The 24,904-nt window shown below is 39.0% G+C and overlaps 1 protein-coding gene across 6 annotated transcripts in view; it reads left to right on the top strand.

The window, feature by feature from the left end:
• Herc3 (HECT and RLD domain containing E3 ubiquitin protein ligase 3) overlaps positions 1-24,904 on the top strand; it is a 176,249-nt gene that overhangs the window by 1,912 nt on the left and 149,433 nt on the right. For 5 of the 6 annotated variants that reach the window (XR_015452864.1, XR_015452863.1, XR_002396187.2 and 2 more), the window contains exons 2-3: positions 456-517; positions 14,603-14,857. Coding sequence is in view for 2 of the 6 variants with exons in the window: in XM_004848064.4 (XP_004848121.2) it covers positions 14,632-14,857 (226 nt within the window). In the remaining 4 variants the exon portion in view is untranslated. The remainder of the gene's footprint in view (positions 1-455; positions 518-14,602; positions 14,858-24,904) is intronic. The other variant, XM_021261066.2, reaches the window with a different exon arrangement.

The raw sequence follows: 24,904 nt of genomic DNA, 5'->3' as shown, positions 1-24,904 counted from the left end.
TACTGTTTTACTATGCTCTTTGAGTTGGCAAGGATTTTATAAGGTACTATATGATTCAGGGTCATGTAGGTAGGTTTGAAGGCCTCCCCCACCCCCGCTAGTGATTCATTGTAGGGCCTCACACATGTTTAGTTGGCATTCTGCCACTGAGCCATGCCCTTTTATTATTTTGTTTTGAGACAGGGTCTTGCTAAGTTGAACTTGCTGTCCATGAACTTGTGATCCTCCTGCCTCAGCCTTTTGAATAGCTGAGCTATAGGCAAGTGCCACCTTGCCCAGCTTTGAGGTTATCCCAATCAAATTCCAGTCTTGAGATACAGTGTTTGGCGAATATTCAGGGTTGAATAATTAAAGATATTATTTTCAGAAGTTTATTCCTGTCTTTTTACTTTTAATAATGGTGAGAATGCTTTGCATAGTTCTGTACTAATATTTATTATTTCTTTAACTTGCAGCGCTCCAAGGTGAAGTGAAACAATTCTGGCTTCTGATCTAAATGTCAAGTGTGTGATCTGTGGTGAGTTAAATTTCTCTGAACCTCAGTTTTCTCATCTTGTAAATGGAGATAATATCCCACAGACTTGAATAGATTAAACAAGGTAATGTATATGAGGAATTCCCAACATGGCTGGGCTGCCTAGAGAGGGACCCTAACAAACTTTAATGTCTTCCTGCTGTGAGATAATGAAGAGAACAAGGGAACCTAGGAAGGTGGAACCTAGCTTCTGATCTCTGCTTCAGCTCTTTACTTTTTAGAGGACCAAAGTTACTCTGATGTACATGTACCAACTTCCCACAAAGGATGTAAACATTATGTACTACATATATCTACTAATAAACTAAAATTTAAAAAAACCAAAGTTTCTTGGCCCCTAAAGGCATCAATTGCCATTAAAATGAGGTTAGAAATGTAAGTCTCTTGCCTAGTGGTTGGATCGAGTAGGCTGTTAAACTTTCCTTAAATAGGATCCCTTTGGTGACATAACTTTGTTCTCTTTAGACATTTACTACTTTTAACTTGTAAAATAGTTGTTGGTGGCAGGGACCTGAGTTTCTGTGTAAGTGAACTGTTTCATCATAAGTCAGGGTGAACATGGAGAAAAGTGGTTAACCCTGTTGATACTGGTTTATTCCCTACTCCCCTTTGGCTGACCTAGGTTCTAGTTTCCCGTAAACATCACCAGTGGTTCAGCTACTGTGAGCTCACTTATTGTATACAACTTCTTCTTCAAATGATTTGCAAAATTAGAAAAAGAGTGTGGATTTTGGGGCTTTTCTATCTTGGCTTCCTTTGGTTTGAGAGATAGTATAGTGTTATGTTTAAGATCATGAACTGTGGAGCCTAGTAGAGGTGATTTGAATCCTTACTTTGACTTAATAAATTTTCATTCAACTACTTATTTACATGTTCCTGGTCAAGTGACTTAATCTTGCTAATCCCGAGGGCTCCAGAGTGGTTATGCCACTTTACACTCCCAGTACCTGTGTATAAGAATTTTGGCTGTTCTGTAGCCTTGACTTGACAAAAGGTAAATTAAATATCTATGTAAAGTTTTTAGCACAGATTCAGACACACAGAAGGCTTGTAGATAAAGTGAATACTACTTTTTCTTTGTACAGAAACTGTTGAATCCCTACTATATGCTGAACACTAGCCTGTTCTCTGTGAATAAAGAAATGAATAAAGACACTCAGTTCTTCATTCGTGGAGCTTCCACAGCTAGGTAGAATTCCATGCTATCAGTTTTAGCATACTAGTGATACATACACATACATATCCCCCTGATGCTGGGTACTGGACTTGGCACTTGCTGGGCAAGTGTTCTACCACTAAACTATACCCTAGCTCATGTTGATAATATCGACTCTCACTATGTAATGTTTAAGGTGTAAAAGGCCTTCTGCTTTCATATCTGCTAAAATGGAGTAAGGGGGGAGTGCATCTTAGAGTTATTATGTTTTGTTACTGCATAGGGAATTGTTATCCAGTGTGGAAAACAAAGCTTTTTAAAAATTGACATTGTGGGAATTCTGATTTCTCAGGCTGAGGTTCCATTCACTAGGCATCTATCCAACTTTTCTTGTGCTCCTGAACTCTGCTGAGAATAGGAGACACAAACATGAGTAAATCCAGGTTCATCCACTGAGAAGCTTCCAGTCTATACATGGCAGAAGCTTGGTGGGGATGTAAGAAGAAGTGATATTGTTTCAACAGTGCTTTTCTTTTTCTTTTTTTTGGTGGTAGTGGAGATTGAACCCAGGACTTCATACATGCTAAGTAGGCCTACCACTTCACCACTGAGCTGTGTCCCCAGCCCTTTTTAGTTTACTTTTACAGGGTCTAGCTAAGTTGCCTATGCTGTCCTTGAATTTTCGATCATTCTGCCTCAGCCTCCTTAGTGCTGGTATTATAGGTACCCAGCTTTCTTTTATTGTGTCGTATTAGTGAGCATAAAATATATATAATGTATGTTACAAGACATAATAAAAGGACAGAAGCAGAGCATCAGACCTGCTATTTTAAGCTCCTTTTGTCCTCTTCCCACATTTTTTCCATTCTTTCAGCCTCTGTAATCATTACCTTGCATTTTGTGTTTGTGATCTTTTGCTTTTCTTCATAACTTTACTACCATTAATATATTTAGCTCCAAATAGTGTGTTTATTATAATTGTGTAAACTTTGTAAAAATGCATCATGCTCTGAATTCTCAAAACTTTTTAAGATTTGACAATACTGATATTTACAGGTGGAGTTAATTTTTCTCTGCTGTACCATATTTTATTGTACACATGTGCTATAGTTTTCTTGTTGGTGGACATGTGGGTCTTTTTTGTTTTATTTTTTTTCTATTTTTTTTTTTTTCCCAGTATTGGGGATTGAACTCAGGACCTTGTGCTTGTGAGGTAGGTGCGGCGCCACTGAGCTAAATCCCCAGCCCTATTTTTTCTATTTCTAATAATGTTGAAATAAACATTCCTACACATATATCTTGGTGCCTCTGTTCATGAGTTTCTCACTGCCTAGAATGGTAGGATAGCTGCTAGCTAGCCATATATGGCACTTACATTAAAGTTAACATTTATTAAAATTAAACAGTAATACAATTTGAGTTCTTCAGTTTTTAGTCACATTTCATGTGCTCAGTAGCCGTGTATGGTTTCTGGCTGCCATCCTCAGCACTGCAGATTCCAACATTTCTATCATTGCAGAAAGTTCCAAGTCTCCAGGTTTTACTCATCTGTATCTCCAGCTCTCAGTAAGGGGAGCAGCACCATAGATTCTGAAGAAGTTGAACAGGCTAGTTGTGTGTTTGGGAGTGGAATTACTATGCTGTGCCGTATTCACATCTCCTCTATACTAGACATTGCCACCTTGTCTTCCAAAGTCATGCCAGTTTACACTCTCACCAGCTGGATATAGGAGTGTTGGCTGCTCTGGATCCTTGCCTTGGTACTTCTTGCTGGGCTGGTTGGGTGTCTTTGAAGGTAGCAGAAAGATCATTCTTCTGGTGTCACAGAGTCCAGCACCAGGTAGTGAAGAGGGCAGCACCTATAAAGGGACAATTGGGGCAGAGGCAGGAATATTTCTTGTGTTGGCTGAAAGGCTCAGAGGACCAGCTCAGATAAAGGAGAGGAGGAAATGGCTGGAGTGGATTCACATGGTTGAAACTTCTCTTTGTCTTTTATGTCCCTTTGGCTGGTCGTAGTACAAGTTTTGACAAAGCGTATCAAATAAACATTCTTTGTTACTGGGATTAATTCACATTTGAGTTTTGGATCTAAATTAGTTTAAAGCTTTGTTTGGGGAAGTATGGTACCTACAAAGCACTGACGTTTTGGACATTGCCTTTCTCTTGAAAAAGACACTTCCACATATGTCATTATTCAAGGGTTTACTTCTAGGTTTATTTCAAAGGAAGCTTATGCCTATTTTAAATAATACTGGAAGTTCTGTGTGAATGTTATTTAGGTTTCAGTGAGTGTCAAAGGAATAAGAATCAGTTATTAGGCTGCTGTGTGCATATGCTGATTATAAGACAAAGTTTGAGAATTGAAGTTTGTCTTTTAGCCTTGAGTTCTCTAGGATTGGTGGAAAGCCTCCCTGCCCCCAACTGCCACCACCTCCAGAATTAAAAGAAAATACACACAGAAAAGTTTCTTCTAGCAATCTCACATCTCCTTTGTAAAAATTATGGCAGATGGTGGAAATGCTACTTTGCTATATATGATACAGATTTGGTGGAATGTACTTAATGGTAATCACAGTGAAGGGAGAGTGAAGGCTAGAGTCATCCCTCTAGCCTCTTCTGGGAACTGTCTTGCCTACTGAGGTCTCAAAGCAGAACACTAGGAGTAGGAATAACAGTGATGATAGCGGCTGACATTTATTGGCCACTCATTACTGCATGACTGGTACCATGGTAAGCACTTTCTACATGCATTTTCCCATCAACCCTCACAGCACCCTGTTGCTTTTCTCTCCATTTTAGAGCAGTTAAATATCTTCCAGGTTTCCCAGCAAGCACATGGTTAACTTGGAGGTACCTTGAACTTCAGTTTTCTTTCCCATTAAGAGTATCCCGAGCCAGGTTTGGTGGCACAGTCCTCTAATCTCAGCATTTGGGAGGCTGACACAGGAGGATAGCTGCAAGTTTGAGGCCAGCCTGGGCTACATAGTAAGCTCAAGGCCAGCCTGAACTAATAGTGAGACCTCGTCTCTAGGGCCGGGGATTTAGCTCAGTGGTTTCGCCGCCTGCTGCGCAAGCACAAGGACCCGAGTTCAATCCCCGGTACCAAAAAAAAAAAAAAAAAAAAAGACCTTGTCTCAAGAAAATAAAAAGGAGTATCTTGAATTGTTTACCAAAAATAAGGAGGACTGAGTAAAGTACCATGTGTGACATGGAGGGAAAGTCATTCTTTGAAAGTCATCCTTTGTTTTCTTTGTGGGGAAATAAGAGATGGGAAATGGAGGAGCTGGAGTAAGGTGGTGTGGGACAGTTGAGAAAAATGGTCCTGTGTTATTCTGTGGCAGATTTCTGATTGTGTGTTTTGAAGGGAAATAAAAGATTCTACTCTTGCTCTAGAAGCAAGGGAGAGACAATGAGTGTGAAAAGTGGGTGGGAGAAGCCAGGAGATCAGAGTGCCCAGTGATGCAGGCACTGCTGAGCTAGACCTTTAGACATGTTGTTTATACTTGGCTAGTCCTATAGCTGCCTGATCTCATTTCTTATTTCTGGCTAGTTCTGCTCTCAGAGGGAAACTTTATTTCAAGTTTTCAGGTTACTCTGTGTTGTGATTACAATTTAGTCATGCACTAAGTAGTTTTTGTGTTGGGATATTGTAGGTGACATACAAATCTACTTGGGCGGCAGTGTAGTCCTGTGGATAAGTATAGACATTGGTGTCAGGCTCAGATTTATTGGCTGGTTCTGTTACTTCCAGCTATGTAACCTTGGGCATGCTTCTAATTGCTCTGAGTCTCGCTTCATTTGAAAATGAGGCTGGAAATAGTACTACTGTTGATGCAGGGTTTTGTGAAATTCAGTGAGATGAAGATATAAAATGCTATGAGCACAATGACTAATGTATAATGCATTGTGACGTTGCTTATGTAGTTAGTGGTAGGAGAGATAGGACAAAATCATGAAACATTAAAATGAAGATGAAAATTGGAGTGGATAATAGCAATTGGGCAAGTTGGGAAAATTAAAGTATGAATAGATTGCCTGATCCTATCTTTATACCACCACAGTGCCAATTTTCATTTTAACTCTCCTCCCTTTCCCCCAACCTTTGCAATTAACCTGAGAAATAATGTTTTAATACTTAGAGTCTGGAGAAGGAATTAAACTCTTTGGAAGAAGCAGAACTATCTAGTTAAGATAGCAAATTGAGATTCAGTTTTATATTTTATTTTGGGCCTTTTCATGTGTTGCCTGAAAGCCTGAAGATCTCAAGAGTAATTCAGGATCACCATAATGCAATTGTATATGCAAATTAATGTCACTGAGTTAAGGACAAAGTGTACTGTATTTGTTTTCAAGGAGGGTTGAAAGAATTAACTTCATTTGTGTTGTAATCGTTATTTTTTTTTCCATTAAGTTTATTGGTACATTTTAGGCATACAATACAGTAACATTCATCATTGGGATCTTGGTTCTTATTTTTTTCCCCATTCCCCTAACCTCCGTTTAAGCTCTCCACCTTTCCCTATTTACAAAGGCTCTGTTTCCATTTTTTTCCTTTTCTCATATTTTTTCTTTTCGCTTCTTTTCTTTCCCCTACCCCTCCCACTTCCCCTACTCCTTTAGACCTTTTCTTCCTATTATACAATATCATATATACATTTTTAAAAAATTGCAATATCAAGATTTAGAGGACATTACCACAGATTTTACAGAATTTGAAAGGATATAGAAAGCATATTACAGAAATCTTTTTTGAAATAAATTTGACAACTTCTAAGAAGTACCTTGGAAAACAAATTATAATGAAACTGACTCTGGAGGAAATATAAAATTTGAATAGCACCTATTAAAGAAAGTATATTCCTAGCTTGAAAATCTACCTATGTGACAACAACAGGCTCGTATACCTTTCAACTGATAAATTATATCAAACATTTAAAGCAGAAAAAAGAAAGAACACTTCTCCCCTCATTTTAGGAAATCAACATTGTGCTAATCCTAAAACTGGATAAAGATAGTAGGAGAAAAAAGTATGAACATAGATAGAAATTTGTTTAACAAAACAAACTATTAGAAGTCAGATCTGGTAGTATGTAGAAAGTGGTTTTATTATAGGGATGGCAGTGTTGGTTCAGCATTGGAAGATCCACCCCCAGAAGTCATCATTTTAACAGAGGAAAGGGAAAAGCCGTATGGTCCTATCAGTAGTTGCAGAAAAAGTATTGGACTAAATTCTACAGTTGTTCATGGTAAAAGCTATCAGGAAACTAGAAGTAGAACAGAACCTTCTCAACAGATAAAAGACGTACTCCATACTTCCAGCAAAAACACCTTATATGAATGGAGAAGATACAATGCTTTCTCCCTAAGGTAGGGAACAAGGGCAGATATGCCTACTCTTCATCTGTCCATGAAAGTTTGAAACATAGGCCCAAACCAAAATAGTCTGGCAATAAAAATAAACAAATAGTATAGGATTGGCAAGGTAGAAGTAAAATCTTTATATGTAGATGAAATGATCATCTACAGAGAAAATACTAAGAAATCTCTAGGAGCACCTAGAACTTGTATTTGAATTTAACAGGATTAGAAAACACCATATATAAAAATTCAGGTCTGTGTATACTTGCTATAAATGAAGACTTGGATATTGAAATTTAAAAATTATGTAGGAGTACAAAGCACCTGGAAAAGTAAAAAGAAAAAAAACAACGATATTGGAAGACATTTATTACCTAATTTTGAGACTTCTTCTAAAGCTACAGCAATGAAGGCAGTGTTGGCATAAGAAAAGACATATAGATCAATGGAATAAAACAGAGAATCTAGAAATAGAATCACACATATATGGTCCACTGATTTTGTAAGCTTATTTAACATTAACATTTTATAGAACATAAACTCAACTCAAGAGCAGAGGAAAAGACAATGTTTTCAACAAATGGTACTAGAACACCTGGTATCCGTATATAAAATTTAACCTCAACCCTTTATTTCCATACATGAAAATAACTTGAAAGGTTCTACGAACAGAAATATGAAAGACTAAAACTTTAAAACTTTAAGAAGAAATTATAAGGGAAAATGTTCACGAATTTAGGGTAGGCAAGAATTTCCTAGAATACAAAAAACATGATGTATAAAAGGAAAAAATTGATAAATGAGAGTTCATCAAAATTTAGAACTTTAAATGACATTGTTAAGAAAATGAAAAGTAGTCCTTAAACGAACCATATTTATAATACACATAACCTATGATCAGAATATATAAAGAACACTTACAGCTCATTAATAGACAACCCAATTAAAAAGTAGACTCAAGTAGATGATAAATAGCCTGTACAGCACAAGGAAAGGTGTGCAACACTAAAATCAGAAAAACACTAATCAGTACAATAAAAAGATCGTATTATACACTCATTAGGGAGATGAAGTTAAAAGTTTTGAAAAAACAAGTGTGAGCTTAGGTATGAATCAGTTAGAAAGGGCTTTTGGGCCGCCTTCTGTCCTGCTGCTCCCGGCCCAGAGGAAGGGGCTTCCAGGCCACCATCTGTTTCGCCACTCCCAGCCCAGAGGAAAGGGCTTTTGGGCCGCTGTCCATCCCGCCATTCCTGGCCCAGAGGAAAGGGCTTTTGGGTCGCCTTCTGTCCCGCCGCTCCCGGCCCTCAGGAAGGGGCTTTGGGGCCACCATCCCTACCACTGCTCCCAACCCCTGTCCCACCTCTCCCAGCTCAGAGGAGGTGAGCCTCGCAGGCGCCAACAGCACCCCCCCTGCCCCCCCCCAGTTGAAATGAGAAAACACGTAAATAAATCTCAAAACCAGACTTCCAGATCACCTACAGCAACCCCAAAGGGAAATGAGATGGAACACTCTGATACACAACCACCTGGACCCACTGAACTGACAAAAAAGGGGATCTGGAAAAAATGAAATCAGAAATAATTTCTCAGATAACAGGAGATATTGTGCTCCTAGTGCAAGACATGATTAATAAATCTAGAGAGGAGCTGAGGAACATGATGAAATACCAACATAGAAAACAAATGGAATCCATAAAACAGATGCAAATAGATTTCCAGATGAAAAACTCCATTGAAAGTCTACACAGCAGAATGAGCCAATGTGAGGACAGAATTTCAGATATAGAAGATAAGATTGCAATTAAGGTATGAACCAGTTAGAACTTTCTAATACTGCTAATGTGAATGTAAAATAATAAAACCATTTTGTAAAAAAAATACAGAAATTTCTTGTATTACTGTTAAGAACTAACAGTTATGTTCTTACGTTTTTACTTAAGAGGAATGAAAACACATGTTCACAATAGATTTGTACATACAAGTTGACTATCCATTATCTGAAATTCTTGGGACCGGAAGTGTTTCAGACTTTGGTTTGAAATCCACTTGATCTGGAAAGAGGATAGCTACTCCTGCTTTTTTTCGGGTTCCTGTCACATGTACCATTGTTTTCTATCCTTTAACTTTCAGTCTTTGAGTTTCTTTTTGTGTTTTTTTTTGGTACCGGGGATCGAACTCAGGTCCTTGAGCTTGCGAGGCAGGCGACAGAACCACTGAGCTAAATCCCCGGCCCTGAGCTAAATCCCCGGCCCTTTGAGTTTCTTTTTGAATTGTGTTTCTTATATGCAGCATATTGTTGGATCTTGCTTCTTGACTCATTCTGCCAGTCTGTTTCTTTTGATTGGTGAATTGAGACCATTGACATTGATGGTTTTAACTGATATGTATTGTCTTATCATTGTCATGACTTTTTCTTTTTGTTGGATTCTCCTCCTTTGCATTTAATTTCTTGTCCTGCCTGGTGGATTCATTCTGCTGGGCTTCCTGGGGTTGTGATTCTTGTTGTCTTTTCCTAGGATATTGTCTAAAATTTTCTGGGGTGCTGGTTTGGTATTCATGAAGTTTCTAAGGTGCTCTTTGTCATGAAAGTATCTTGTTTCTCCATCCATTTTGAAAGATAGTTTTTCAGGGCACATCATTCTGGGTTGGAGGCTGTTTTTCTTTAGGACTTGAAATATGTCACTCCAAGCTTTTGTTGCCTTGAGAATTTGTGTTGAGAAGTCTGTGATTCTGATGGTCTTTCCTTTGTATGTGATTTGTTTCTTTTCTCTGACTGCTTGTTGAATTTTGTTCTTCTGTTGGGTTTGTGGAATCTTAACAATTATATGCCTATGTGTAGATTTTTTTTGATCCAGGCTATTTGGAGTCCAATATGCCTCACTTATCTGTATGTCAAGTTCTTTGCCCCTGCTTGGGAAGTTTTCTGCCATCGCTTCTGTGAACAGTTTTTTTATGTTGTCTGCACTCTCTCCTGTTTCATCATTGACTCCAATCAGTCTTCTGTTATTCTTGTTTGCATTGTCTAGCAGCTGCTGGATTGATTTCTCGTGGTCCCTTACTATTTTAAAGAAATTTTTCTTTTCCTGGTCACTAATTGCAATCTTATCTTCTGTATGTGAAATTCTATCCTCACATTGGCTCATTCTGCTGCATAAGGTTTCAGTGGACTTTTTAATCTTCTGGAAATCTGTTTGCATCTGTTTTATGGATTCCATTTGTTTCCTTTGTTGGGATTCCGTCATGTTCCTCAGTTCCTCTATTTTTTTTTTATCAGTGTCCTCTCTAGATTTATTAAACATGTCTTGCACTATGGGCACAATTTCTGCTGTTGCCTGAGAAATTATTTCTGATTTCATTTTTTCCAGATCCTCTTTTGTTGCCAGTTCAGGGAGTCCAGGTAGTTGAGTACCAGAGTGTTCCATCTCGTTTCCCTTTGCAGTTGCTTTAGGTGATCTGGGAGTCTGGTTTTGAGACTTATTTATGTGTCTTCTCATTTCAACCGGGGATGGAGTGTTGCTGGTGCCTGTGCGGCTCACCTCCTCTGCACTGGGGGTGTGGTATGGTGTCCTGGAAGCCGCCTCCTGGGCGCTGGGAGTGGTTCACCTCCTCTGCGCTGAGGGGGCTGTAATCTCTAATTTGGGCATGGTTTTATGTTGGCAGAAAGGAGTTTGTCATTTTAAAACCTGAATTTGCAGCTACTAGGGAGGCTGAGGCAGGAGGATCACAAGTTTGTGGCCACTTAATGGGATCGTATCTCAAAAAAGAAAGAAGAGGGGCTGAGCATAATCACTCAGTGGTAGAGTGCTTGCCTAGTGTGTACAACTTGTGTAAGGCTCTGGGTTGAATCCCTAGTAGCACAAAAAAGAAAAGAAAAGATGGCTAAAAAGTAAGTTTGCCCAGAAAAGCCATTTAGCTGTTTCCTTTGTACCTTTAGATTCATAGAAATTAGCAAAAATTCTCTTTTAAGATTGGTTGATAAATTCAGCTTTTGATATTGTCTATCTAGTACTATAATTCAAAATAAGACTTTACCATTTCTGCTAGAATTTATCCTCTTTCCATTGGCTGAAGATTGGGTAAGACACCTCTGATGTCTGCAGTCTTGTCTGGAAATCCTCTTTCTTTGACATCTAGAATTTGAAATTGATTCTCAATATGGGGAGAATAGCAGCTTTAAATAGACAAGAATATTTCATACCATATAAAATCTGTATTTGGGAAAGGAAATGTAGTCTGAATGTCCTTAGAACTAGTCTTCTTCATTATTTACTTTAACATCCAGATAAAGTGATTTGAGTTGAAGAACATTGGGCATTAGGTTAGAGGTTTAGAGTCTTCCACAGATTTCTAAGAATTCATGAGGCAAAGAAAGATGTTCTTCTATCATGGCTCACCCAAATTTCTTGTTCTTCACATAATCTTCAGTATTCATGAGGGACTTCATGAGCTTACTTTTCGAGGATTTTTTTTATTTTAGCCATTCTGGAAAAGTAAAATTATTGTAAGAGTGTGTTCTGTGTTAATTTTGACAAAGTTTGGGGTTCTGAAGTGTAATCACAGGATAGGCAGCAACTTCAAGGTGAGCATTAGATAACACTTCGCAAAGTTCCATTGCTCTTCTGTACTTTATAGAATCCACTACTTACTAGACATGTTCCAAACTTCCAGCCATATTATGGGATTGAATTACTCCCATCTTAATTTGGCATGTTAATCAGGAGCTTCTGTTTGTTTTTGTGTGTGTGTGTGTGTGCGTGTGTGCGTGTGTGTGTGTGTGTGTGTGTGTGTGTGCGCTGGGGATTGAATCCAGGGTCACAAGCATGCTAGAACGCTACACCTGAGCCACACTCCCAGGCTCTCTACTTTTCTATAAGATATTGTATTAGTCAGTTTTTTCCCCCATGGCTGGGACAAAATACTAACACCCACAATTAGAGGAGAGGTTTATTTTGTCTCATGGTTTCAGAGGGTTTAATTCCTGGTTCGCTGGCCCTAAGGCAGAAAAAGCATGGTGGAAGGGTCTGAGGAAAACTGCTTAACCCATAGCTTCTAAGGAGCAGAAAAAAAGCAAAGAGCCAGAGAGATAAGAGATACTCTCTTTGAAGGCATACCTTCTCCAGTGACCTACCTTTTCCAACTGGGCTTCATCTTCCAGCACATTCCACTGATAAGCATAATGCCTTTGTGACCCAGTCACTTTCCAGAAGTCCCAGCATTGGAGCACATGAGACTTTTGGGGGACATTTTAGATCTAAGCCATAATGGAAGTGCTTAGGATTTCCTCTTATCTCCTTTTCTTCTCTAAATCTTGGAGCTTTCTTTCAGAGCTAGAGGGGCCTAGTAGGTGTTTTCCTGAAGAGAAGAACCACCTACTCGATCCAAATTTAGCAATAGTAAAAGTTAAAGAATGTATGAAGTTACATTTTTTTTTCTGATCAATGCATAGACAAAGCTTTCCCTCTTCTTAAGTCTTTGTAAGCAGAAAAGGCCAATAGAATATTGGTATCTCCACGGTTATCCATAGTAGCTCTAAGGATTGTTCCTCCCCCCCTTGTGTTTTAGGAGAAATGCTTCTTATGAAGCATTTTGTGTATATTATTTTTATAATGACAGTTTTAGTAATTAAACTCAACAGTCTTATTGGCTGGTATGGACTGAAAGGTTATACATATATTTCAAGAAGAAAGACGATTTGGGAATTATTTTTAAAATCTTTATTGAGAATTCACAAAATTTGCCCACTTAAAGTATAAAGTTAAGAGGTTTTTAGTATGTTCACCACAATGTATAAGCATCATCACAATCACAATTCAGAACATCTCACCACTCCTTGAAAGAAATTGAAGCAGTCATTTTCTATTCCCTGGCTATCTTCTTGCCCTTCCAACCACTGATCTTTCAGTCTTTGTAGATTTGCTTTTTGTGGACAGTTCTCTGGTCTTTTGTGACTGGTTTCTCTGACTTACCGTAATGTTTTTGTGGTTCATCCATGTTGTGGGCAAATATTCCATTGAATAGATAGATTACATTTTGTTTATCTATTTACCATCGATGGACATTTGGGTTATTTCCATTTTTTGGTGTGAATAATGCTGCTGTGAACATTCACAGACAAGTGTTGTGTGGATTTTTTTTTTTGCAGTTCCCTTTGGTATGTACTTAAGAATGAGATTGCTGGATCATATGATAGCTCTGTTTTAACCTTTAGAGGAACTGCCAGATTGTTTTCTAAAGCCTCAACACCGTTCCCATCAGCAGTGTAGGAAGGCTGTCATTTTTTCCATATCTTCATCAACACTTATTATTTGGCTGTCCTAGGGGACACAAACGGGTAGAGATGAGATTTTGTTTTTGTTTGTATGAAAGAGAAACAGGCATTTTTAAAAGACTGTGAAACTAAGCTAGTGTTAGTAGTAATCAGCCAGCCAAAATTGACTGGGTACCAGCTAAATAAAAGAAGCCTATGTTATACGGTGGTTTCTGTTGAAGGAGATTAAAATATAGTGGGGCATTAAATTATCAAGATTTAAATACGGAATAGTTTCTCTAGTGCGAGAAACTGAAAGTGTAAATAAGGACTAAAATGTATAATAGGTAATGTGAAATAGGAAGAAAAGGGGCAAAGGGGAAGGGGAAGTGGGAGGGGTAGGGGATAAGAAAGAAGGGAATGGAATTAATGTGAGAAAATGAAAAAATGGAAACAAAGTCTTTGTAAATAGGGAGGGATGGAGGGGCTGAAGGGAGGGCAGGAAATGGGGAAAAAATAAGAACCAAGAGAGATTATGTAAAGGTGCAAATTTCCAATGATGGTGAATGTCATTACATTGTATACCTAAAATGTACTAATAAAATTCATTAAAAAAAAAAAAGAATGAGCTGGGCATGGTCGCACACACCTGTAACCCCTCCCCCCAATTATCAAGGTTTAAAGAAAAAGCTGCCACTTAAGGCAGTGTAGTGGCCCTGTGAGAGGAATGCAGACTGTCACTGGAATGGGCTCCCAGTAGAAGTGAAGCTCGTCTCAGATGTGGAGGATGGGTTAGCGTGGTGAGGAGATGACTTTTTTTCCCCATTTATCATTTTTCTTTCAAGTGGTGAAATACTTCTAACCAAGCTAACAATAGGATTACCCAGAGGAGCTAATTGGTTCAAACTTTTATAAAGGACTAGTAATGTACCTCAAAAAGAGGTACATTGAGAAAGAATAAGGTCATAAGAATAATTTAAAAACTGTTACTACTTTATAGTTTGCAGAATGTGTTTCAACCGATTTGCTGTACTAGGGGGTTCTACCTGAGACCTGCAAACTATAGCTTATTCATTCACACAAAGTCTTTTTAAAATTGCCCTTAAAAGTCTTACTAAAGCATAAAACAACATCATTGTAACTTAATGTTAATGTTTTATTTTGAGATGTACTATATCTGAGGAATATTAGCAGTAGGATTATTTTAAAATTGGTTACTTTTTAAACTTAAATTGACTTGCTCTGACCTATTTTTTTCTTAATTTTTATCTTTTTTAACATTTTCTTTCACAAAACTCTCTTTTAGGCTACATGACTGCCTGAAGGAGAAGAACAATGTTATGTTGGGGATATTGGTCTTTGGGCCAACCAGGTATCAGCACCAATCTGCAAGGAATTGTGGCTGAGCCACAGGTGTGTGGATTCATATCGGACAGAAGCGTCAAGGAGGTGGCCTGTGGAGGAAACCACTCTGTGTTCCTGCTGGAGGATGGGGAGGTTTATACGTGTGGTTTGAACACCAAGGGGCAGCTGGGCCACGAGAGGGAAGGAAACAAGCCGGGTGAGTGCTCCTCGTGTGCCTCGATTATCGGGGAATTGGAAGGTGAATGAGTGAAGGCTGGTTACAGTTTCCCTCACAAGCATTTATCTTCCAGGGAGGCTCTTGCTCTTTTGAGCAATGCAAGATTCTTTACTGTTTGGAACCCTGTGTCTAATTCAAACCTTCTGATGGAAAAACAAACCTTCCCTTTTTCATCTTCCTTTACAGCATGTGTAAAATCAGTTACCATGAAAGGCGAGGTGATTAGTTGACTTTTCCCCAGTAATTGAAAGCTAACACAATTTCATGTAATAATTCTCATATATTCAGTAGCATCTTTTCTCCTTAATTACCTATTCATGCCATTGCTTTTGCAGTATACTTTTGTAAAACATTTGGTGCTAAGCACTGTGCTGGGTTTTATGAGTTGAAAGGTGAGTGACATGCAGGGATGAGGTGGCTCCAGTGACCTCCCTCTGTGGTGAGTGCTGTCATGGGAGTCGTGGTGCAATAAGTTGGGGAATGTGCTGGAGTGGAGGAGAAAGAAGGGGACATTTGTACTGCCTCCCAGGGTTGAGTAGGAAGGTCAGGTAGGACCATGTGATGTCTGTGTATATGAGTGAGTGATTGTGACAGAGACACCAGCTTATTGCATGCTGAGTGTTTATGGGTATAAAGGTACAGTACTGCTCACAGCATGTTCAGTAGTGTGCCAAGAGTGGTAATAGACAGTAATGGGAGCGATAAGCGGGAAAAATGCAGGGCTATTTCCTTTAAATTTTAGTACTCTGCTGGGTGTGGTGGTGCACGCCTGTGATCCCAGCACTCAGAGGGCTGAGGCAGAAGTATCACTGTGAGTTTGAGGCCAGCTTGGGGTACATAGTGAGTTCAAGGCCAATGTGTACTACATAGTGAGACCCTGTCTAAAAACAATAGTGTGTTTAGTGCTTTTCATTTATTTGTGATAGCTCTGTGTTTATTGGTTTTAATCTTTTTCTTCTACATTAAAGAATCCAAGTTTGACTTTGAGTATATGTAAAGCATAGATTTGTGAGATACTTTTAGTAGTGATGATGTTTACTGACTCTCCTTTTGGTGGGAAATAATAGGGTAGGTTCTTAAATTATGACCATGTGTTTCTCACACTAGCACAGGCATGTGTGAATGTGCCGTTTTATCACCTGTTGGCCTTTTCACTCAATCCATTTCAAACCTAGACACCAAAGTTTACTGAAGACCAGCCTTGCTGTTTTTCCTAGGTGACGTTACTGGTGTTCATTTAGACAAGTAAATTTGGCATCAAGATGAGCTGATTTTCTTCTGTGTCACTGTCACTCTCTTCTCTCATTTATTACTTACTATAGTGAGTGCCTGGGCTCCATGGTTTCCCTGCTCAAAGGTCAGTATTTTATGTTGGCCATTGGAAAAAGGGCTGCAGTATCGGTCTTAAGCAAAATGATAAAGTATGGGAGGTGTGGTTTGTGGTCTCCCACTTCTTTGTTCTCTGCCTCCAGTTCCCACGCTGAGACAGCCCACTAAGCCTGCTCACCTGAGAACAATACCCAGTGTGCTACGGTAGCCAGGGCTTTCCTAGCCTGTGAGTTCTAAATGCAGGATTTCAAGGAAAGGGTTTGTAGAATCATCTAAGACTAGTACTTTTTTTGGGGTGCGGGTGGTTAGGGGTACTGAAGATTAAATCTGGGGCCTTGTGCATGCTAGGCAAACACTCTACCACTGAGCTACATCCCCAGCCCTTTTTATTTTACTTTGATACAGGATCTTGCTAAGTTGCTGAGGCTGGCCTCCAAGTCTCACTCCTCTTGCCTCAGCCTCCTGAGTAGCTGGGATTACAGGCATACTGCTGAAGTGCCTGGCAGTCCTATCCTCCTGTATATATAGGACACCTAATACTATAGATTTCCAAGTGGTTCTGCTGTTTACTAAAATAAAAATTCAGCTATAAGTACCACTAGTTCATAAATTAGTAAGCCCTATTTATTATACATTTCACCAGTTACTGTAATAGAAAAGTATAATATGCAAGTACTATGAAGGTGGCAGGAAGAATTTTTATTTATATAAATGGTCTTATTGGAAAAGATTAAAATACCCAAAGTTTGTCTTTCACTTCATCCTGTTAGAACTCACTTGTGTCTCACAGTAAGCTCCTCCTGAATGTGCTGTTGCCCCAGATGACAGCCAGTATCTAATAACTTCAGAGGGTTTGTGGCAGGTCAGATACCAACCACCTGTTCTTTCCTGGGGCAATGTCCGCATTCAGATAGGATTTAGAAACAGGCGGGGATGTAGCTCAGTGGTGCCATGCCTGCCTGGCAAGTGCAAGGTCCTGAGTTCAATCCCCGGTACTGGGAAAAAAAAAACTGATTAGAGACATGTAAGGTCCACTTCACACTAGTGATTTTTCAAGGACCAGTGCTTACTCTGGCTAGTTGAAGAGTATATTTGGGAACTAGGAGCTCTTTCCAGTACTCCTGGGGTTAGCAAGCTTAGGGTGAACTCTGGAGTCAGGTAATGCACTGGAAGTACTGCTTTTTCTGACTTCAAATGGGAATTATAATACTGTGATTTCACTGGAGGAGGTAATCTGTGTAAATACCTAATGCTCAGTAGTAGAGCACTTGTCTAGCGTGTTTTAGGCCCTGGGTTCAGTCCACAGCACCCCCACCCCTCGACACACAGAGTTTTCTGATTTAGCCAGGGTATCTAGCCCATTGGTTGTGATCTAATTTTGGAATAAGCCAGATTCCAGTGTGAATTACAAGAGTTTAGAAATCTCTGTTGTTGATTAAGCTTGTTTGTTAATTATAAACTCCAGAGCAGTTGTGGAATAGTGCCTCTTTGAATGGAAAGATTACATGGGTGTGTGCCTCCCCCTCTTTCTTTAACTTTTACATTGGTAGGTGTCTTCTAAATCTGAGTACCATTTGGGTTTATTTTTAATGAGTGAGGAAAAGAGAATGAACTTGTTTTTTGTGTGTGACTTATGAAGAACTCTGACTTGGAGAGCTGCCTTGGAAGGCAAGTCAGTGGCAACAGGCTCTATGCTACCTTGCCTTGCGGAAGTACTACCCAGAGTAACCTCTGCCACCGGAGAGGGAGCTTGATTGGAGGCTCTTCTTCAAGAGGACATTTCTGGGGGCACTGGGTGGGTCTGTGATTTCAATTTGACTTTACCTAGATCATTGCCTTTGAAATGTGAGGAATTTTTGAAAAATGAATGCATGACTATTTCCTGCAAGGCTTTGAGAATGTGAAGAAATGACTTTTAGTTAATTCTTTGGCACCCTGCATTCAGGGGGCTTAGATAGTTTTGAACACAAGTGAACAATTTGAGATTTTTTTTTTCCAGGTTTGTGGTAGTCTGGGAATGGAATAATGCCTGCCGGTCAGCACCTCTTCTACCAGACCTGTTTCCATTCTTGTCAGGACTTCCAACAGAGGGGTGTGCTTATTTAGCACAAGTCTGGTAGATGCATTTCTTTGCCTGAAATTTTATTTCCTTTTAAAATTCAAATTACTCTGTGAGTCACCCAGTATGACCTTGCTGAGGGGAAGGAAGTTGGAAGAAGGTGGTGTGCCAGAGAAGCACCAGGATAAAGTCCTCTACTTAAACAATATGCTTGCCAGTTGACAAATTGATTATTCTCTTTGTCTCCTACTGATGCACCTACAAGGTACATGGGTTCATTTTTTTGAACACAGTCTGTAGATGTGACAGAGCAGAAGTATAAAGTATCATAGTGGTTTTGAGGGTCATGGAGACCTTTATTTTCATTTCTGAGCATATCTGACAGTTTCCTATTGCTGTTGCTATCCTGAGGCAACTGTGTTTTCCTCACTCTTATTCTCTGTTTCTCACACTGGTAACATCTTTTGTACCCAACCTCCTGTGTGTCTCTTTGGATGGTGAGGTGGGGGCATCTCAAGGACCTGTCAGATACTGAAACTCTGGTTACATAGACAGATCTTCAACATTTTTCCCTGTGTTTGGGAGCATTGGGCTCTAGCTTAGGAGTGTTCAGACTCATCCATTTGTGCTTGGGCCAAGAACAGAGACCTTAAATTCCCAGAAATATTCTTCTATGTAGATTATTAAAGACCCATCCAAATTCAGTGTCCAGCTTTTAAAAAACAATATTGAATTGTAATTCTTTTGTATATTCCTCTCCTTTGTGATTTTTCTCTGTATCTGTATTTTTTGCTATATCTGTATTCTCATTCTTACATTCTCATATCTTATGTCCCCGCCCCAATCAGAGATAGTTAACAGTTTTCTCATGTTTTTGTCCATGAATTCATCTCATAATTTTATAAGACAGTTATAGAGCTGGTATTATAGAAAGATTTGTGCGTCTCCAGTCTTTCTAATAAAGCAAGCAAATAAAATTTGTTTTTCTCCAATTTCTTGTAAATTGTGTGATTTATAATTAAGAATTAAGTAAATTTTGAAATCTTTATTAAGATGGAATAGAGACTGGTTGTGGAATTCAAAATTTTACCTGTTTACTATGTCTCATTCCTATCTGTCTGTGTTGTAAGCACTTCTCTTCATCCATATGGAGAATTCTCCTTTTCCCATACGTACTCTGATTTCCAGTACTAGGATTTTAGTGTAAGCTACTCTCTTGTGTTATTAGCAATGTCAGAATTTATGTAAGCGACCTCTAACCTTTATATCTTGGGTGGGCGAGAAATGTGGTGGGTGTAGTTAATTTACTCTTATTTGCCTTTGCTAAATTTAAAACATGCTTGCATATACATTCCAGGAACCTTTTTTTCATAGCAAACCCCAAAGGTAACAATTTATAAACAGGCTCTAACATTTCCATGCAACCATGTTTGATTTATATCTATGATTGGTTCTTTTTACTTCCATCTGAGTTTCTTTCTTTCTTGCAGGTAATTTAATCCAATCTACTCACATTTTTATTCCATCTAAGCATTTCCATAAGGCCTATCACCATATGTAACAGTTCTCCTGCTGTTTGATAAATGAGGTTTATAAAGCAGAATGTCCAAAAGCCTCAATTCCCAAAACTGTGGTTGCTGCTAATGCTGGTAGAAGTAATGCTTTCAACTAGCTTATCAGGTTTCTTTCAGGCATCTGAAGGGCACAGTAACTCTCATTTCAATCACCCTTGCTAAAAAGCAAACTAGATGAACAGAAAGGAAATAGAAGAAATCCTGTAATGACTTCCTGTTATTGAAGTTCATGTTTCTAAGGGCATAACGCTGATATAAAAAGCAGAAGGTGCCATGGGAAATGTTCAGATCTCAACCTTGGCGCTTATTAGGGCCCCTTCACTCCCATTTGGGAATAGCAGGTGGTCCAAGAGCTGCACAGCTCTTACAGACCATGGTGATAACAGTGGTAATCAAACCCAGTGGGATGTCTTGCCTCCTTCAGTAACTGGGTAGACAGCCATATTGCTCAGAGGTTTAACTTCACTTAATTTTATTTTCTCATATGGTTAATTGAAAGTTACCTTTTTCTGTCTGTGGTACTTGGACTATTTTCTTTACAGACATTTGGATGTTTTAGAAAATATAGTGATCCTACTCATAAATGTGAAGTATTGTTTATGACTTAAACATTTGCAGTGTTATCTTTTTTTTTTCCCCCAGTGGTACTGAGGATTGAACCCAGGGCCTCAGAAATACTAGGCAAGCTCTTATTACAGAGCCACACCCCCAGGCCTCCCTATTACTTTTAAGTAATTAACACAGTGGCTTGTATCTTGATGAAACAAGAGGCTTATTTCATTTATATGTGAAAGTGGTTAACTATGCATATCATAAGTTTTCTTCATCTCTTGTGAGTTTAGCTTTTTTTAGCTGATTAATCCTCATGGTAGCTTTATGAGTTGAGTTTGAGTCTTGCTTGGGTACTGACAGTTTGGTTTTAATAATTCCAAGATTTTGTCCAGGGACATCTTTTTAACCTCAGGCCGATTGGGAGGCCTGATTAGGGTTTTGTTTTCAAACTGTTTTTCTTGTTTACATTTAATTTCTACTGAGTCCTTATGGGAGAAACAAAGGATGCAAGTGATCTTGGCCTCCAAGAAGCTTGCTTGTACTTTTTAACTTACTGGTTAAATAGCCTCTGTGATTAGGGTACAGTATTTTGATGAAGCAGTAAGAAATTCCCTCTTCATCTTTAGAATCATTAGACAACTGTTTTCAGCCTGCTTTTATATGCTCTTTGGAACATCAGATAATGTGGGGGAAAGTACATATGATAATTCACATTTCATGCTGATACATTTTGTTTTACAATTTGCCTCTTATTGTTTGTTCCTTTATTTCCTTGAATCATTTACTTATCAATGACTGAGCAGATCCCTACTGAATAGATTGCTAGTTCTAGATATTGTTGAAACACAAACTTAATCCAGTGCTACTGTTTGGGAATTTATAGACTAGGTGGGGGTATAAAATACATCTATAAGGATTATATAATGCAGTTTACTATGTGTCATGCAAGTGATAGAAGTCCTAAATGTGTTAAACTAAGTTGTCCTTCAGTGGAGAGTTAGGTCTATGACAGGTCACTGACAGCGGTTTATTCTCATTTTCAACAAGTGTCATCTTTTGTACCTACATACATATAAAGTTCATGTATATCTTAGGTTTGTGAGCCTGTGGAAGGAGAAAACTCAAGCATTGCAGAGAATTGACAGCTTTGGTGATGGTTTTAAGGGAACCAGGGATGTCCCATAATTTTAGTAAATCTGCCATTTTGTTCTGTATTTTTGTGTTGCAATGGTAGTTTTATGGTTTGGAGATTTTGTGGATCTCTGGTCTAGGCTGATGATCTGTGATCCTGTTAGCACTAGGATAAGTAGAATGTTTTCCTAATTCCTCAGCCTGGATATAGTGTATCTAGTCAGCTGGTATTTTACAGCTCCTTGGAATTATTTGTAAGCTTTTCTGAGTAAATGCCCTAGTATGTAATGTGTTTCAGCATGTTATGGTGAAATCTTTGATAACTCTCCAATGGATGTACTATTATATCCTTGCAGACATCAAATCATTTTTTTTTTTTTGCTCATTTTGCTAAAATGTTTTGAAATTTCTACAATTATTGTATGATTTTAGTTTTTGTTTGGTTGGTTTTGTGGTACTGGGAATTGAACCCAGAGCCTCACATATTCTAGGCAAGAGCTGTAAGTCTGGGCTGCCCCCAGCCTTTTTAGTTTTATTTTGAGACAAGGTCTTTCAAAGATGCGCAAGCTGCCCTCAGACTCACAGTGATCCTCCTACCTCAGCCTCCAAGGGCTAAGATTACTGGCATGTGCCACCATGCCTGGCTACCTCCTTCATTCTTATATGAGATATAAAGTTAAGAGGAATCACGTTAGGCCAGTGTGGACATTGTGGCACGCCAAGGACTACTTTGTGGTGCTCCTTAAAGTCCTTAAGTGTTTTGTCAATGATTAGACAGGCACTATAATCCTTTTGTAAGTTCAGAAAATGGAGTGCAACCCCCTTATTCTGAGCCCAGCCTAATTCTTTCAGTAGTTACTGTAGTATTCCAGTTAGCTTCGATGGGGGTGAATCTCTGGATGGTGATACAAATGACCTGAAAGAATGTTTTCCTTCCTGTTCCCTGCAGTTACGTAAGAAGAGATCACTGGATGGGGTGTGAACCTGATTTTTCTTTTCTTTTTTAATGGGCATGTGTCAGGATGCTTTCAGCTTCAAGTAATACCAGACTGTGTCATAAACAATGAGTAAATTTTATCACATTGCCTAAGAAGAGTATTTCCAGGATTGGTTAAACTGGTGGCACTCTGGCACTCTGAAGCACACAGGTGTTTCCCATCTTTCTGTCCTGGGACTAGAATTTTACAATGATGCAGGGATTTATTCTTCCTGCTAGTTCGCTAGCTCACGTGTATGAGTTTTTGAGCTCCATTTGAAGCTTGTATTACTCTTCAAAGTGCCTTACCAGCAAGAGTCAGCTTTGCCACCATGCTGAATTTTTTGGGTGCCAGAATTGGCCTGTTATGTGGAAAGTTTTACTGTTTTTTTCTCATGTGATTTGTTCTTTGGTACTATTAAACTATTAACTATAAAAGTGTAAACATTTTCAGTGACTTACAGACTCTCACAAGGAATATGCTTCATCTTGTGATGTAGGAGTCAGAGCACTTTCCCTAGGGTCTAATCACAATGGCATCTTAGCCTGTAGACTTGGGGAATCGCTCATACTGTTAGGCAGAGAGTCATAAGGCTCCGTCCTTTCTTCTTCCTCCTTGCAGTCATGCTAATGACAGCTTGCAGACAACCTTAATAATGAAAAAATCTGGTTTTCCTATTTTTAAATAGATTTGGAATAAACCAGTTTACTTTTTCATGTGAAAGAGATTTTTCATGTGAAAGAGATTTTTCATGTATGGGTTTGAAACTAGCCTACTGCTATATGCCCTATGCTGATCATTCTGAGATGAAGTAGATTGTGGGTTCTACATTCTGTCTATACAGAAGCTGTTTGCACACAAAGTCAAAACAGGGAGCTCAGAAGGTGGAGGCCATTATGCCCTTCAGCTGCAAGTCCCCTGGTTTCCCTCAAGGAGGTGGAGGCTGCACGTTGGCAGTGAATACTAGCTTTCCTGCAGGCCCAGCTGAGAACAAGTTGGAGAAAAAGAAAAGGTAGGAGGGGCCGGGGCTTTAGCTCAGTGGTTCCCCCACTTGCCTCACAAGCACAAGGACCCAAGTTCGATACCTGGTACCAACAAAAAAAGAAAAGGTAGGAAATAGGAATCTAGCAATCTTGCTGAGCTTACCAGGGGTAGCAGGCTAAATTCTTTTTCTTTTATATGAAGGAAATAAGGCTGAATTAATGAGGTAGGATATGACAGAGATAACTTCAAGTCAGGTTACCTGTGAATGAGAAGTTGGAGGGTTTTTTGCAGTATCTTTGTAAGGGCTAGCCCCTGCTTTAACCATCTCTTTGTTCTTCATTCTACCCTAAGCGTAACTTTTGAAGCAGAAAAGCATTATTAAATACCTTCAGTAATTGCAATGTGTAGATATTAGTGGTGAACAACATACAGTCGTTCTGGCTATTACACGTTTTCTCATTGGTCATTGAGGGTGTAGTTCACATTGGCTAGGTATCTGTATCCTAAGTGTTGCTACCCTCTAAGTATAGAGAAGCTCTCATCTTTGGTCAAGTTTTTATAAATAGCCATTTTTATATTTCTGAATTGATAGCATATGACTATGAGTGGGAAGGGGTGAGCCAGTGTCCAGAGAACAATGAAAATCACCCCCACAACCACCACCAACAAGCATTAAGTGGAAGGAGAGTGCTGGTATGGTTCACCCAAACTTGGGCCGGGCCACTGGACCTGCAAAACTTTTTTTCCCTTACCATTTTATGACGCAAAGAAAAAAAAATGCTTATTCCCTCTCTTCACTGCCATGCCTTGGTTAAGTCACTGTGTGATTATTGTTATACTGCTTGGATTTAGATATTTTGGGCTAGAAAACAACTGATACTATTTCCATATTTGTCCACAGTTTAAATGAACTGTCAGCTTTTGCAGGTAATGGCCAGTCATATCTGTTCCAGCCAAACACAGCTGTCTGTGGACCTTCTTATGATTGAACCTTCCTTGTGTATAGTAAAAAGCTTTGTGACAGGAGAGACTGGAGGGATCCAGAGAGTTAAAAATAATATCAATACTTTTCTGGTTTTTTTTTTTTTTTTTGATACCAGGGATCAAACTTGGGACCTTGTGCTTGTAAGGCAGGAGCCGGAACCACTGAGCTAAATCCCTGGCCCTATACTTTTATGTTTTTAATTTATCTGCTCCCTATTCCTTCTGGGCTGCTCATTGTTGAGGGCAGAGGTATAAATCAAGAAGAAGCTTTGCTTCTGTTTCCTTTCATTTTACTGTTGTTGCTCTTCCCTTAATGCATTCTTGATTCTTTTTTATGTCACTGCTCTGTGTCATTTGCATATTCTTTTTTTACCTCAGTGCTGCGATTGAACCCAGGGCCTCCATACTGTGCTACATCCCCAGGCCTTTTTATTTC

This window comes from Heterocephalus glaber, unplaced genomic scaffold (assembly GCF_053883595.1).
Source record: "Heterocephalus glaber isolate CG9 unplaced genomic scaffold, H.glaber_assembly_v1.0 deba00001454, whole genome shotgun sequence".
In the NCBI taxonomy this organism is placed as follows: Eukaryota; Metazoa; Chordata; class Mammalia; order Rodentia; family Bathyergidae; genus Heterocephalus; species Heterocephalus glaber.
Note: the sequence above shows the minus strand (reverse complement) of the source record. Positions and strands in the feature narration are given on the sequence as shown.